This window comes from Crotalus tigris, unplaced genomic scaffold (genome assembly GCF_016545835.1).
Source record: "Crotalus tigris isolate CLP2741 ecotype Arizona unplaced genomic scaffold, ASM1654583v1 scf7180000020047.836343, whole genome shotgun sequence".
In the NCBI taxonomy this organism is placed as follows: domain Eukaryota; kingdom Metazoa; phylum Chordata; class Lepidosauria; order Squamata; family Viperidae; genus Crotalus; species Crotalus tigris.
In genome coordinates this window covers 491,914-506,842 of record NW_024097833.1, presented here as the reverse complement: position 1 = coordinate 506,842, position 14,929 = coordinate 491,914, and the positions used below count along the sequence as shown (strand labels likewise).

Sequence of the window (14,929 nt, the reverse complement as noted above, 5' to 3'; positions counted from 1 at the left end):
TGCAGAATCCGCTAACAAAATGGTGGAGCAATATCTCAGATGCTACATTTCCTACCAACAGACAAACTGGACTGACCTCCCTTTCGCAGAGGTGGTGTACAATAATTGTGTGCACAGCAGTACTGGCTACACGCCTTTCAGAGTAGCCACAGGAAAAGAGTTCAGCCCAATACCTGAATACCCTCAAGTGCCCTCCGCCTCCCAGACACTTGATCAATGGGTGAGGGGGTTTGGAAGAAGTTTGGAGAAACACGAAAACTGTGTTAAAAAAGTCTTCCAAGGCTTATAAATAGCAGGCTGATAAAAAGAGGGTTCCCCAAAGAATATTCCAAGTTGGGGAAAAGGTTTATCTGTCAACTAAATATTTACGCCTCAAATTGTCCAGCAAGAAATTGGGACCAAAGTTCTTGGGGCCTTTCCCCATCGCAAGGATTATTTACCCCGTCACAATCAAATTGAAACTCCCTAGACTTTTAGAGTGGATTCACCCTGTCTTCCATTGCAGCTTGTTAAAACCTTGACGGGGCTCCACTTTAAGACTTCCCCCTAAGAAGGCACCCGGGCCCCTCATGGTACCGGGTCAGACTCACTATGAAGTGAAACATATTCTTGACTCTAGAATTTTTAAAGGGAAATTGCAATACCTAGTACAACGGAAGAGGTACTCGTTGTCTGAAGCTACGTGGGTGAAATCTAGCAATGTGAAGGCTGACCAACTCATCAAAAAGTTTCATGAGAAAAACTCCAAGAAACCAAGTGATAATCTCTGACATATGCTTTTGTTTACATACAGGACCGATCCTTTTTGTAAGGGGGGGCGTGGATGTCAACGCTGCTAATATTGGATATTATTGCTTTGACAAGATATGCAGAACTGTCTGGTATTTTTAGAATTAACTTAGATGATGCTGGGAGGGGAGGAGAAAGAATGTGTGAGGAGAGTAATTGCGCAGGCTACAGAATGGAAGTGAACCTTTGCCCCCCAGGCTGATTGGAGAACATGATTTATGACTGCAAAATAGAGGAGGAGAATAGGCTGGAATGTTATGTGCAAAGGAGGGGAATTCAGATCTTGGTATCCATCCATGCCGTGCTGACACTCTGTTACACAAAATAAAGACTTTTTAGGATAAACAATGCCTGGAAGTTCTTTGAAGTGTTTCATAGTCGGAACCATGACAGAGTATGGAATGCCAAGCCGCATTTGAAAATTTGAAAAGACTTTTTTCTATGGAGCTGGTACTGAGGCATCCAGACTCAGAGAGACCATTTGTCATTCAGGCCAATGCTAGCAATGTGGCCGTAGGTGTTGTACTGCTCTAGGAAAACAAAAAGGGGCAACTGCAGCCCTATGCATACACTTCAAAAAAGTTGACGGAGACCAAACAACACTGGGCAGTCTGGGAAAAGGAAGCCTACGCAGTAAGGTGGGCCTCCTCATTTATTAGAAGGGAGTAAAATCTCTTTCCAAGTTTGGATTGATCACAAAAACCTAGAAGCATTGAAATCCCCAAGGAAGCTGTCTACCAAGCCAGTACTGTGGGTCCAACACTTTCAGCATTTCAATTTTACCTTCTGCTGTTTACCAGGAGGAAAAAATTTCCTGGCGGACACCCTATCTAGGCTGCTGCAATATAACAGTGTAAAAGCCAAAATAAACATCTGCTCCCAGTGCAGCAATTAGCAGCCCCAGTAATCAAGAGGGTACAATTGAAAGGCATCCCACCACCAGACAACAATGTCACCCTGGTCTTTAAATGAGTCATGGAAAAGGACGAATAGTTTCTTAGTCATAAAAACCTCTGCTCCATGTGGGAGGGGCTAGCATGGGTAGGAGGGGAGCTGTACATTCTGGCCAGCCAGAGACTAAAGACTGTGCAAACATGCCATGACTCAAAGGTGGTGTGACACTTCGGGTGTGTAAAGACCCTACGCCAGTTAAAAAGACAATTTTGGTGGCCTATGAAAAAGGTCATCGAGGGTTATGTGGCTAGTTGCCCTACATGTATAGCAGCAAAATGGATACAGGGGGAAATGCTTGGCCTTTCAGCACCCTAGCATCCCAAAATTAATGGGTTCACAAGAAACATGTTAGATCCCCTAGGTTACTCAAGCGTTTTCGTGCACGTTACCTGGATAAGCCTGATTAATCAATGGATTTTCTTTCTCCACTTTATTATTTTCTGTTCTTCCAGGTGGATTTCTCTTTCTTCTAAGGGGAGCGGTAGGTCAGGCCCCTCAGATCACTATCGGGATACTGTCATTCTGTTGGGAGGGGGGGAATCTTTATTCTGTTGGGAGAGAGGAATCTTTGGGTTCTGGGATGTGTTTGTTTTGTTTTGTTCTTTTGCACTTTGATGTATGCCTTTGGGTGTGAAAGGGGGGAGGAATGTGCCTGGGGCCATCTGCCCTATCTCTACTCTGGTGAAAAGAGGATGAAATGCCTGGGACTAGCGCTTTATCATTCTTTCAACTTCCAGTTCCCATAACAACTTCGCACCTGTGGATTGGCTGGAAATAGACTGGGCAGTTGGGCACTTGGGTTTTTAAGAGAGGGGTTTAATGTAATGTTTTTGTGTGGGAAATATGCAGATCTTGCCTTGCCTTTCTGCTTTCACTATCTCTCAATAGACGTTCCTTTTCAAATAATGCCAGTTTTGAAGAGTTCTGCTTTCTTGGGAGAACTAGCTGAGGCAGGACCTTACACCCCCTTTTCAGTTTACGTGGAGCTTCCACTTCAGAAGCCATCCTAAACCCAATATGCCTGGTGCCACAATGAAGATTAGGGTCTTTATGGGCGCCACTTCTCATTTCTATTGGTTCAGTGACAAATGTCGTGAGGGGACAACTGGCAGAAGGTCACTGGCACCCCAGGCTCTCTGAGTCACAGACCAGACTTCTCAGCTAAACTAGGGCTGACCAGGTATCTGATATGGCCTAAGTCCAAGAGGGCAACCAGTTTTCCCTTATGCCCCGAGGAGGTCACCACCAGTTCTGCGGTCATGGGTGTCATGGGGCAACTTGCCAAGGGATTGTTGTCTGTGTCAGTGTTGCTCTCTGTTGCATTCCTAAGTGATGCTGTCGGAATTCTTGCATCATCATTGGATGATGGGGTGAACTCAACAACCTCCACCCTTTCTAGGGCTGTTGGCGAATCCAGAAAAAGAAACTCCTGGGACATTATTTTACCAAGAGTATAAACTTTACTGAATAAACCATATTGACACAGATGAAGTGAAATCAACTAGCATAGTTAATCCCTCCCCTTTTTCTAAGGTTCAGCAATCACTTCTGTTCATTTTATTATGTGAACCAGTGAACCATGCTAGACCATCTCCTCAATATGTCCATGGGTTGGAGCAGTTGGAGTACTGTCTCATGGGAACCAACAATGCTCAAATACAATTCCTCCCACCCTTGCATTCCATCCCACCTCCTCCCTTTTCTTTGTCAAGCTGCGAGTGAAGCAGAATATAGGTCCTGCAAATCAGTCTTGACAGGCCATCTTGTGGGTTTTCTGGGTTGGCATTTACAAGTGCTGGACTAGGAAGTGTGTGCTACTGTGGGAATGTAATTATTGTGTTTGGTATGTTAATTTCCAGATTGCACTCTGTTTAGATTGTATTGTGTTGTTTTTATTGTGTACATTACCCAGAGTTATTGTGTTGAGCAAATTAAATATTATAAATAAACAATAACCCATTGTATATTAAAATTATATGTTATTAATATTGTATTAATTGGAATATATTTTAAATATTTAAGTACTTGGTACATGTGTATGTATATATATATATATATATATATATATATATATATATATATATATATATATATATATGAGTTACCTAGAAGTTTAGAATTTTGTAGCATGGATCTCTTATCAAGAGTAAATAAAATCTGTGTTATTGTAAACTCTTGTGATGATCAAAATAAGATTTGAAACACTTCTACTCTTTTTCATTTTGGCATCAATTCTTACCAATTCTCAAAATGAATTGCTTTTGAAAAAAAATTGAAAATAAACATATGAAATATATGTCAATATCATTAAAACATTTTAGAAGCAGCCAAGATAAATACAGAGAAAATGTAGAATCAAAAGGTTAAAAGGACATTTGCCTACAGATGATGTGTGTGTGTGTGTGTGTGTGTGTGTGTATGTATGTATTTTCAGTGGGATTTACTCCTGTATAATTGCAAAAATTGAAGTTTAAAACTTTAATTAACCAAATCCTTTATGAGAGAATTCACAGAAAAAATATTCTCTGTATTAAAAAAATGTTTTTGGTGACTTAGTCTTTCCAGTTTATTGTCAAATAGAATATATTTATTGAAATAATAGTTTTTTCTTATACTTCTTTCTTAATAGCTGTATAGTCAGTTTCTACCATAAAGGAATAAATAAAGCAGTAGGTTGCAGATTATGTATGAGATTGAAGATTCCCACAACTGATAATAGACATGGATGCTTGATGATGAAGATAAGGACAACAACTCTTTGTGACTAATTTTAGGAGAAAGTGGAATCTACTATTGATACATGATACCAAATGGAAAACTGTTTTAAAGATGTTTATGCTAAGTAAGTTTCATTATACAATTTTTTTCTCCCCACTGATTTTTTAGTTGATTTGGAACATCTACGGACAGTAAAAATTGATAAACATCTTCAATTTTGCCAGGAAAGTCATTCTAGCAATCATTTTGTATCAGCGAAGACCGGCGATTCTGTAAGTATTATGAATAATGTTATTTTAACAATATTGTCATTTTGCATTTTTGTGAATCTCCAGAGCTGGGTACCAATATTGCACATTCAATATCAACTTTTAGAACTGGGTTGTTCATTTTAGATATTTAGGATGTTATACTTCTCCCAAGTTGACAGTTTTTTTAAAAAAAAACATACTTTGTTTCATTGTTATTTTAAAAAAAAACTTCTTGTGATAAGTATGTTTGTTATCAAAGCAAACAGATCTTTGGACATATTAACTTGTGTCTGTGTGTATGTGTGTGTACAGACACACATACACAATGATATTTCAGTTTTTTCTTTTTAATTTACAGACATTTCAACAATTCTGTTTTCATTTTGACATTATGGGGTACTGAGTATAGATTAATGAGAAAAAAATGAATGTCAATAATTGTAGAATCAGGCAGCAGTGTGTGTGTGTGAGAGAGAGAGGGGGGGGGAGAGAGAGAGTAGTGCAGTCAGAAAGTATTCAGACCCCTTCACTTTTATCAATTTTTTTATTGTAAGAGTTTGCCTCAACTAGATCTCCCAAGAAAGCACAATTCTTTAAACAGGCATTCAAAAAGAACTTTTATTGAGAGTTAATGATAGCAATAGAGCAAAGCAAGGTCTGAAGAATTTGTGTGCGAAAAGTTACATCATAATGCCCATTCAGGACTCCTTCCCCCAGTGTCCAACCATCCAGTTGAAATCCAGCCAATCCATAGATGCTAGGTTGTTTTGAGAATCTGGTAATTTAGCACCTATCTCAAGGTCTCACTTGCTTTCATGTCCCAGCAGTCCCAGGCTTCATTGTCTGGAGATAAGGCAGATGTTTTCAAGCCACATTCCTTTCTCACAAAGGGAGGACGTTTTAAAGAGGACAGAGCAGAGACAGGCAAATACATTCCCCAAGCAAGCATTCTCTCTGCCACCAAAATGAAACACATCAATCAGGTTTATTGGGATAGCCCTAAATACATTAGGGCCTCTAACATATTGCTTATAAACCCACTTGTTTTCCGAGGCAGGAAGATCTTTCCAGGCAACTAGAACAGTGATGCTTGTGAAAGTCTAAAATGTTCTTGATCTCAAAATGCTGCTCACCTTCCACCATAGTGGGTGGTGAAGGAGGAGCAGTGACAGGCCTTAACAGAGATGTGACCTCAGGTTTCAGCAGACTGCAGTGGAACACCAGATGGATTTATCGTAAGCTCTTAGGGAGTTCTAATCTCTTGGACTGCAAGGCATTCAAACCAGTCAGTCCTAGAAGAGATCAATCCCGACTGCTCTTTAGAAGGCCAGATCCTGAAGTTGAAACTCAAATACTTCGGCCACCTAATGAGAAGGAAGGACTCACTGGAGAAGGGCCTAATGCTGGGAAAGATTGAGGGCAATAGAAGAAGGGGATGACAGAGAATGAGATGGCTGGATGGAGTCACTGAAGTAGTAGGTATGAACTTAAATGGACTCCAGAAAATGGTAGAGGACAGGAAGACCTGGAGGAACGTTGTCCATGGGGTCGCGATGGGTCGGACACGACTTCGCAATTAACAACAACAACAACAAATTCCACTGTGCCAGGATTTATAATGCACTTAATAGGGAAAGGGCCATTATACTTCAGTCCTAATTTCTTGGATGGTTGCAGGAGATTGCAAAAACCTGGTGGAAAGGTAAACTCTATCCCCCACTCAGAAAGGCTTCGGTTCCATGTGTTTTTTTATCTGCCTGAGCCTTATATGCTGCCCTGGCTTCATCTAGAATTTTCCTAACAACCGACCAAATGTTCTGCAACTGATGAACCCATTCCTTAAGGGAGGGAATGGCAGGTTTGCTAGCAGGCAGCTCAGGCATAGGGATGAAAGTCTGTTCATTAGCACTTGGAAAGGAGTGAAACTGGTATTGGAGTGCACTGCATTATTATAGGCCACTTCAGCAAACGGCAACTGATCGGTCCAATTATCTTGCTGATAATTGATAAAAGAACGAAAGTATAGTTCTAGAACAGGAAAAAAGTGTCTTAAGCTGTTCGAATGTGGCTTGGCGTTCTACAGTACACTTTAATGGCTGGCTGGGCTTCGGCTTATTTTCTGTCTTCATTTGCAGCAGATTTGTAATGAGGAGCGCAATCTGTGCAAATGAGGGGATAAATTGTCTGTAAAATTTAGCAAACCCCAGAATGCTCTATAATTGCTTTCTGGTGTAGGGAGGGGGCCACTCCAGGATGGCCCACACTTTTTCCGGATCCATGTCCACCCCTTTGTATGAAATGCTATAGCCCAAATAGTCAATCCTACTCAGTGGAATTCACATTTTGACAGTTTGGCATATAATTTGGCAGAGCAGAGCTTCTTTAGGGCCGCTCTGCTTTGGCTTCGATGTAGATTAGAATATTGTCCAAGTACACCAAAAACCCCTTATACAGGTGCTCATGGAGTACTTTGTTCATCAGTTCCCACCCCCCATCCCCACCCTAGCTTGATTTTTACGCATGCGCCTCGTCCCCCTTGTACGGGGCTTATTTTTGGGGTAGGGCTTATATTAGGTGCATAGGTAAAAATCAAGCTAGGGCTTATTTTCAGGATATGTTTATTTTCGGGAAAACATGGTATTCTATTCTGTTCCATTCCATTAATTCCATTCCATTCCATTCCTCTACCCTATTCCTATCCCTATCTATTGCACTTTTATAGCACTACTGTAACTCTGAATTTGTAACAATTGGCAGAATCAGGCTAGCATAATTGGAGTCTCTTGATCTTTGTTTTATAACTTTTTATACCATACTTTGATAAGAAGATAAAATGTCCTCAAACCTTTATCAATTGTGATGGGGATTATCTTGCAGTAAATGGTAAGAATAGATAAAATTGATGAAAACAAAAGAATTTCCACAAAAATATTAGTAAAATTACTACTACAAAATTAGAATCTTTGAAGATAGCTACTGTTTGGGATAAATAGCCTGGGAAATTTAGTTGTTTTTCTAACTCTTCAGCTATCCACTTTTCTTTCTGTTTGCAGTTACAATTCAAGTTAGTGGTTGTCACCAATAAGGCTTTTCTGGCATGAGGAACTGGCTATCCCATGGTGTTTGTTTTCCCCATTCCACAGAGTATCAGAGTCAGCTTGATTTGGGTACCATCAATTAAGTGCTATCTGGTGGGTCCCAAGAAGTGTGTCTTCTCTGTCATGGAATCTGCCATTTGGAATACTATGTCCCCAATTCATATAGCCTTCAACCTGATCCTATATAATTTACTATTTTTTCATGTTCCGCTATTGTATGCAACTGTTGAATTGTTTTTTCTATGTCTTTTTCAGATTTTTTTTCTTTTCCTGCTTAACTTTCACTTGTATTTTTCTGTCTGTTTACAGGTAATCCTTGACTTACACCATTCATTCAGTGACCATTCAAAGTTATAAAGGCACTGAATGAAGCAACTTAGTGACTTTTGCCTGAAGTTACGGCTGCTATCCCAATATCTTTACCCCGCTGAATTGCCATAGGCCTTGGATCTCTTTCCCGCCCCACTGGGTTCCACACCCTTCTCCACACATCCCATCACAGCTCGGTCCATTTATCTTTTTTGTAGATCTCCTTTGGGAAGCAGCCATTCTACCACATGGTCTTCCTATATAGAGGCTCCATGGCACCACCCTGGAAGTGGGTGCCATTTTGAGAAGAGCTACAATTAATTTGGGAAAAAGAGGTGGCCATTCTGCTTCTTGGCCTGCGAGCTGTGGGGATGGGTGGGGAGGAGAGTTTGAGACCCAGCAGGATGCGGTCTGTGGGAGCCTAGTGGGGCAGGAAGTGAAGTATTGGTTCCCTTGGATGAGGAAGGCCTGGGGCAGGTCACACATGAGCTGAGCCACCCTGTGCTCTGCTATGTAACCCTTATAGTCACTTAACAGCCACAATAGGGAGAGCAGCGATTGGTATTGTTAAGCAAAGTGATCATGTGGGCACCTTGTTTAACAGTCACCATGACTTGTGATTGTAATGGGTAGGATCCATTATAGTAAGTCAAGGACCATCAGTATTATTAATTCAAAGACTCAGCTAAAACCTGGAAAACAATTGAGGAAGAATTCATTGCTTCAAAATTTATTAAGGGAGAATAAGGATTGGTGGGGCCCTGTTTTGGCTGTGTTATTTACTTATATTAATAATTCAGCTCATTTCCCATCTGACTGAAACTATTATCATTCTATTCTATCTTAATAATCCAAGAGGAGCCTAAGTCCAACAAACAGTAGCAGAACTAACAGCACAGAGAATCCTATTTTATATTTAATAAAGTGATACAGCAAGTCATCTGATCTAAGTACTTTACAAATAGATCTGTAAATATTGTAAAGTTGTCCTGATTTGTTGAAAACTACATTCCTTGATATTTTATAGGGTTTTTAAGTAACAAATACATGTGTCCAGCTTTTCTATGCATTGTTTCTGTAGAAAATATGCAAAAGTTATTTTTGCTAAATATATTGAGGCTCAATTAAATATCGGTTCATAATTCAGATATATATTCTGAATAAACTATGAAAGAAAATATTCTGACAAATTTGGCATAGATTTGGCTAAATAATCATTTCAGAAATATACAGATAATTTCCCCATCGTGTCTCACTATTTGTCATTCAAAAGTGATTTTTTGCTATGTTGGAAATAACTTTAGGATGTCTGTTTCTAATCATTTAAGTCTTTAATCTTTTTAAACAGGTGTTCCTGTGTTTTCAAGGAATTGCAGCTAACCTTGTTGATGTCAAATTAAACAGAGCAGAAATAGAGCAATTGCAGGTGATAATCCTAATTATTTACACACACACACACACACACACATGTAAAAGTTCAACATTTTTGTTGTTGCATAGTGGGAAGACTGCTACACACTATACCATTTTCCCTTAGACATATAGAATCACTTATTAAAATGTTCTCCTGTGTTGGAGTCCTTAGAGTAAGTAGCCAAGTTCAATAATATATAGCCGAATATTTTGAACATCAAGAAACCTGGCCACCAAGTTTCAGACCTTCACAAAAATGTAACTTGGTGACATCCAAGTTTATATTTTAAAATAGAATTGGTTTGTGTCACTGATTCATAGAAGTTTTAAGAGAGCCTAGCCCTGTCAAAGAAGACCATTACTGATTAGTACCCTGATGCGTGAATCTTCAACTTCATAGGCTGCTTAGTTCTGAAAAGATTTGATAGGAAGATAAAATGGAGAAGGTCTAGGACAACTTGCTATGGCCAAATTGCTCCAGCCGCCACGGGCAACTTACCCCAGCTAATTTGCCATGGCCAATTCATTGCAGGACAACTCGCAATGACCAACTCACCACAGGAAAACTCGCTACAGAACAAGAGTTACACTAATATCGAAGAAATGGTGGAATAAAATCATTAAAGAAAGGATTCCAAAGGAAGGACAAAATGAAATATGAATGACAAAAATTAAAATAATTTTTAATTATTTTAAATAATTAAATGAATTAGAGAATTGTCCTGCAGTGAGTTGTCCCTTGGTGAGTTAGCCATGGCGAGTTACCCCATTCCAAAATGGAGAAGCCTTTTGCTTTCATTCCATTTGCGTTCCTGGGTAAAATAAGATTTGTGGCTATCAAATAACTTTCTTCTTATTTTTAATGTGGCCAAAGTCTTGAGAATACCCAGTGAAATTTTAGACCTTTGTCCTTTGGTCAGCAGACCTGTGCCATCTTGAATTTCTTTAGAATTCAAAAGAAAAATAAAAACAGAAAGCAGAAATTATTTTTCTACCTGCTATGAATTGTTCGTGATTATATGTATTCATTTACACAGAATTTTTATATAATTTTCCCTATTCTTATTTTCAGAATTAGGTATGCTATACAATTGAAAGAATTGAAATAAATGTATGTGTGTACGAACACACACACACACATACCGTACATGTACATGCTTGCACATATATATATATATATATATATATATATATATATATATATACACACACACACACACATACATACATACATACATACATATATATACACATACACACACACATACACACACATTTAAATAACGTAATCTCCCAACTCTAATAGATCTGTGTAATGTCAGTACAGATCACTTTCCAGAAGTAACAAACTGAAGATTTGGACAAAATCTTCGCAATAATCCTAAAATAAGTATAAGTGCTGTACGCATTAGCTTGTGTTTTGCTAATTAAATTCACCTAGAAAGTCCAAATTGTTTTAATCTTAGGCCACACAGTGGCTTAAACATAGATTACTGGCCTACTAAATATGTACAATAGTTTGAAGAATGATTTAATTTCTCCAAAAAGTCTAAAAATCCTTTCTCAACTGTAAGAACCAGCAAGCTGCTCAAAAATTGTGGTTAAATAACTTACGAGGTTAGATAACCACATTCAAATCAGACAACTTGCTCTTGCTTTTCATGGCATTAACTGCTTGTCCTACAGGAGACCTCAAGGCCAGAGAGTCTTGTCTCCTTGCAAAGATGTATTTATTAAGTGTAAGGCATCTACAGAGATCATGGAATGATTGATATATAAATTTAGTTTAAATACCACATCAGCAAATATATATATATATATATATATATATTTGCTGTATATACACTATAATTGCTGCCAAATGTGCTTCAACAAAGTACTGAGTGAAAGGTCTGAATACTTATGCCAATATGATATTTCAGGGTTTTTTAAAATAAATTACAGACATTTCTAAAATTCTATTTTCACTTTGTTGTTATGGGGTGCTGGGTGTAGATTAATGAAAAATAAATAAATTTCAACAACTAGAATCAGGCTGCTGCATAACAAAATTGACAAAAGCAAAGGAGGTCTGAATACTTTCTGAATGTACTGTTTGTTATTTTATGATGGATACCCCAGACTAACACCAATCATATCTGCTAACCCGCATTGGACCAGCATGGCAGATTCTTTCCACGTGCCAATACATCCTCATTCCTTGGAGGACCTAGGACAACTACCTATGGCAGCAAGAAGACCTGTCTGAAGGCAGAGGGTGCCAAGAATCTTCGGGTTAAATCAAGCTGCCTTTGAACTTTAAACGTATTGTGTTTCCCCAAAAATAAGTCCTGGTCTTATTTTATTTTTTTCCCCCTCCAAAAGAGGCACCAGGTCTTATATTCATTTGTGTGTGTGTGTGTGTGTGTGTGTGTTTGTGTGTGTGTGTGTGTGTGTGTTTTCCACTTACCTCGCAGCAGTGGCACCGACAGCCCCGCCCAGCTGGCCCACTTCTTCTGCGGCCAAAGGTGCAGCTTCATTCTGCAGCTGAGTATGGAGCTTGGCCTGCATTTCACAGTCAAAGGCCTTTCTGGAAGGCATCTGCAACTGCAAAGCAAGCTATGGATCCATAGCTCGGTTCTTGGCTGCAGATACCTTCCGGAAACGCCTCTGACTGCAAAATGCAGGCCAAGCTCCATTCTCAGCTGCAGAATGAAGCTGTTTCTTCTGGTGAGGCAAGTATCGATCCTTGGGAGGCCTGGCTACAATGGTAAGCTCTACCCCGCCATACCCTAATTTGATTTTTTAGGCATGCACCTTGCCTGAAAACTAGGTTTTATTTTTGGGGTAGGGCTTATATTAGGCCCATCCCCAAAAATTAAACTAGGGTTTATTTTTAGAGTAGGTTTTACTTTCGGGAAAACATGGTAGGAATGGTCAACATTTGAAAAATAGAAATGGATGTTTGTCTAGAAGAACTGCTGATTGAACTCAATAATATGCATTGGGATATCATTGGATTATGTAAAACACGACAAAAGTGAAAATTTAATTGAACTTGATAGGAATATTCATTTACTGTACATTAGAGGTACTGGATGGATGATGTGGCAGAGTTGGTTTTCTCATCAATCAAAAGCTGAAAGAGGGTAACATTTGAAAGAATATCAGAATAGCCCAGTGCCTCATTTAATTGAACAAACAATACAAGCTTTAAATCATCCAAGCTTATGTGCCAACAATAAGCTATAGTGATAATGAGGTCAAATAGTTTTATGATGATGTGGTCTAAATTCAAGATAAAGAAAAATGCTGATACAAAATACTAATGGGTGACTTTAATGCAAGAATAGGAAGGACAACAACTGGAGAAAAAGCAACTGGCCCATATGGAACTGTGAATGAGATAATAGACGTGACAAACTAATAGATTTTATATCATGAACATATTTTACAAGAAAAAGGCTAGAAGAAAATGGACATGGAAGAGTCCATCTGGGTACACAAGTGAAATTGACTACATCATGTCAAGTGATAAAACCATATTCTGCAACTGTACTGTCATCGGTTGTTATAATGTTGGAAGTGACCATAGAATGTTACGAGCTAAAGTGAAGGTAGAATCAAAAAGAGCATATGAAAATGATAATAGATGTCACAAAAAAACAAAAATAGTGATAAGCTATTGATAAGCTATGAGAATAGCAATTTTGAGATTAATCTTTCAAATCTTGTTGCTCTATTGCAAGATTTGGAAGAGATGAACATTACAGACCAAAATGAACAAATAGTCAAAAACATAATTGAATCTGTTATATCTATAGCACTACCTGAAAAACACTTTGTCCAGTCAAAAATCTCTGGTGAAACTATTGATTTAATGAAAAAATGATGGTCAATGAAGAAAGTAGAAATTTCACTAATAAACTGGAGTATGTTGAAATTTACAAGACCATAAGAAAACATATCCAAGAAGAAATGTGTCAGTTTAACATGAAGCTTTTGAAAAAGGCAAGTGAAGAAAACAAAGGAATAGAGCAAAATGCAAGCTTATGAATACAAAAAGATTTTGCATTAAAACATGAAGATAGAACAAAGCAGGAAATGTTAGAAATTTTGGAAAATTCTATTCAGAGCTATACAAAGATCAAGATCATTCAAAAGTAACAACACCCACGAAAGAGGAAATACCAGATATCCTAGTGGAGGAAGTATCAAGTGTCATAAAATCAACGAAAAACGGCAAAGCTTTAGGACAGCGGTTCTCAACCTGTGGGTCGCGACCCCATTTGGGGTCGAACGACCATTTCATGGGGGTTGCCAAACAACGCAGTCCGCCATTTTTTCCCCTTTTCCTTAGCTATGCTACTCCCTCTTATTGGCTTTCGAAAGTGCCACAGGTGACACGCAGAGCTGTTCCTGCCTCTCTTCTCTTTGCGCATGTGCAGCTTTTTTCTATATAAACTAAGTAAGTTTCGGTTTCGGAGCACGTGGCAGAAAGCAAGAGAGAACAAGCGGCAGAAAGCAAGAGAGGCCTCCTCCTCCACCACCACTTCTGTTTCTCCCGCTTGGCTCGGCTGACGGAGGGAAGGCGGGGTGGTCAAAGAATGACCAGCTGGATGGTAGAACTGCGCTTGCTGCTCAGAGACTGAGGCAGCAGCATCACCAGCCGCAGATGCCTTCCGGAGCTGCCCGAGGATGCCCCAGAGCTTTTTGGTGAAGAGGAGTTGCAGACCTGTGCCCATCTCTTACTGGACACATTGCTCCTGCTACCCAGCCACTGGGCTGAAAGGAGGCGATCCGGTGCAGCTCTTGGTTCCTCCACCTTTTCCTGCCCCTCACGTCCCCAGTGCGGCTTCTGCCTCAGAATCTGCCGAAGCGGCGCTTCTGCCTGCACCCACGGTGCCACAGCTTGGGATGCCAGAGGGCCCCTCTTCGCCGGCGCCGCTGCACAGTCCAGCGCGAGTGGTGAGCAAGGAACGTAGCTTCCACCTGGCCTCACCTGTCTCGGCCGAGTCAATCTCTTTCTCCTTCCTTCCTTCCCCTTTCAATCTCCTTCCTTCTCCATCTTCTTCCTTTCCCCTTCAATCTTCCTTCTTTCTTCCTTCCTTCTATCTCCATCTCCATCCCTTCCCCTTCAATCTCTCCTTCCTTCCTTCTTTCCCCCTTCAATCTCCTTCCTTCTCCATCTCCTTCCTTTCCCCTTCAACCTTCCTTCCTTCCTTCCATCTCCATCCCTTCCCCTTCAATCTCTCTCTCCTTCCTTCCTTCTCCCTTCAATCTCCTTTCTTCTCCATCTCCTTCCTTTCCCCTTCAATCTTCCTTCTTTCTTCCTTCCTTCTATCTCCATCTCCATCCCTTCCCCATCAGTCTTTCTCTCCTTCCTTCCTTCCTTCCTTCTCCCTTCAATCTCTTTCC

At 39.7% G+C, this 14,929-nt stretch overlaps 1 protein-coding gene across 4 annotated transcripts in view; it reads left to right on the top strand.

Annotated features, from left to right (window-relative positions):
* Positions 1-14,929, top strand: part of RAB28 (RAB28, member RAS oncogene family) — a 197,471-nt gene that overhangs the window by 148,902 nt on the left and 33,640 nt on the right. For 3 of the 4 annotated variants that reach the window (XM_039365351.1, XM_039365349.1, XM_039365348.1), the window contains 2 exons: positions 4,630-4,733; positions 9,468-9,545. In XM_039365351.1, the coding sequence (XP_039221285.1) occupies positions 4,630-4,733; positions 9,468-9,545 (182 nt within the window). Of the gene's footprint in view, positions 1-4,629; positions 4,734-9,467; positions 9,546-11,653; positions 13,178-14,929 lie in introns of those variants that run through there. The other variant, XM_039365350.1, reaches the window with a different exon arrangement.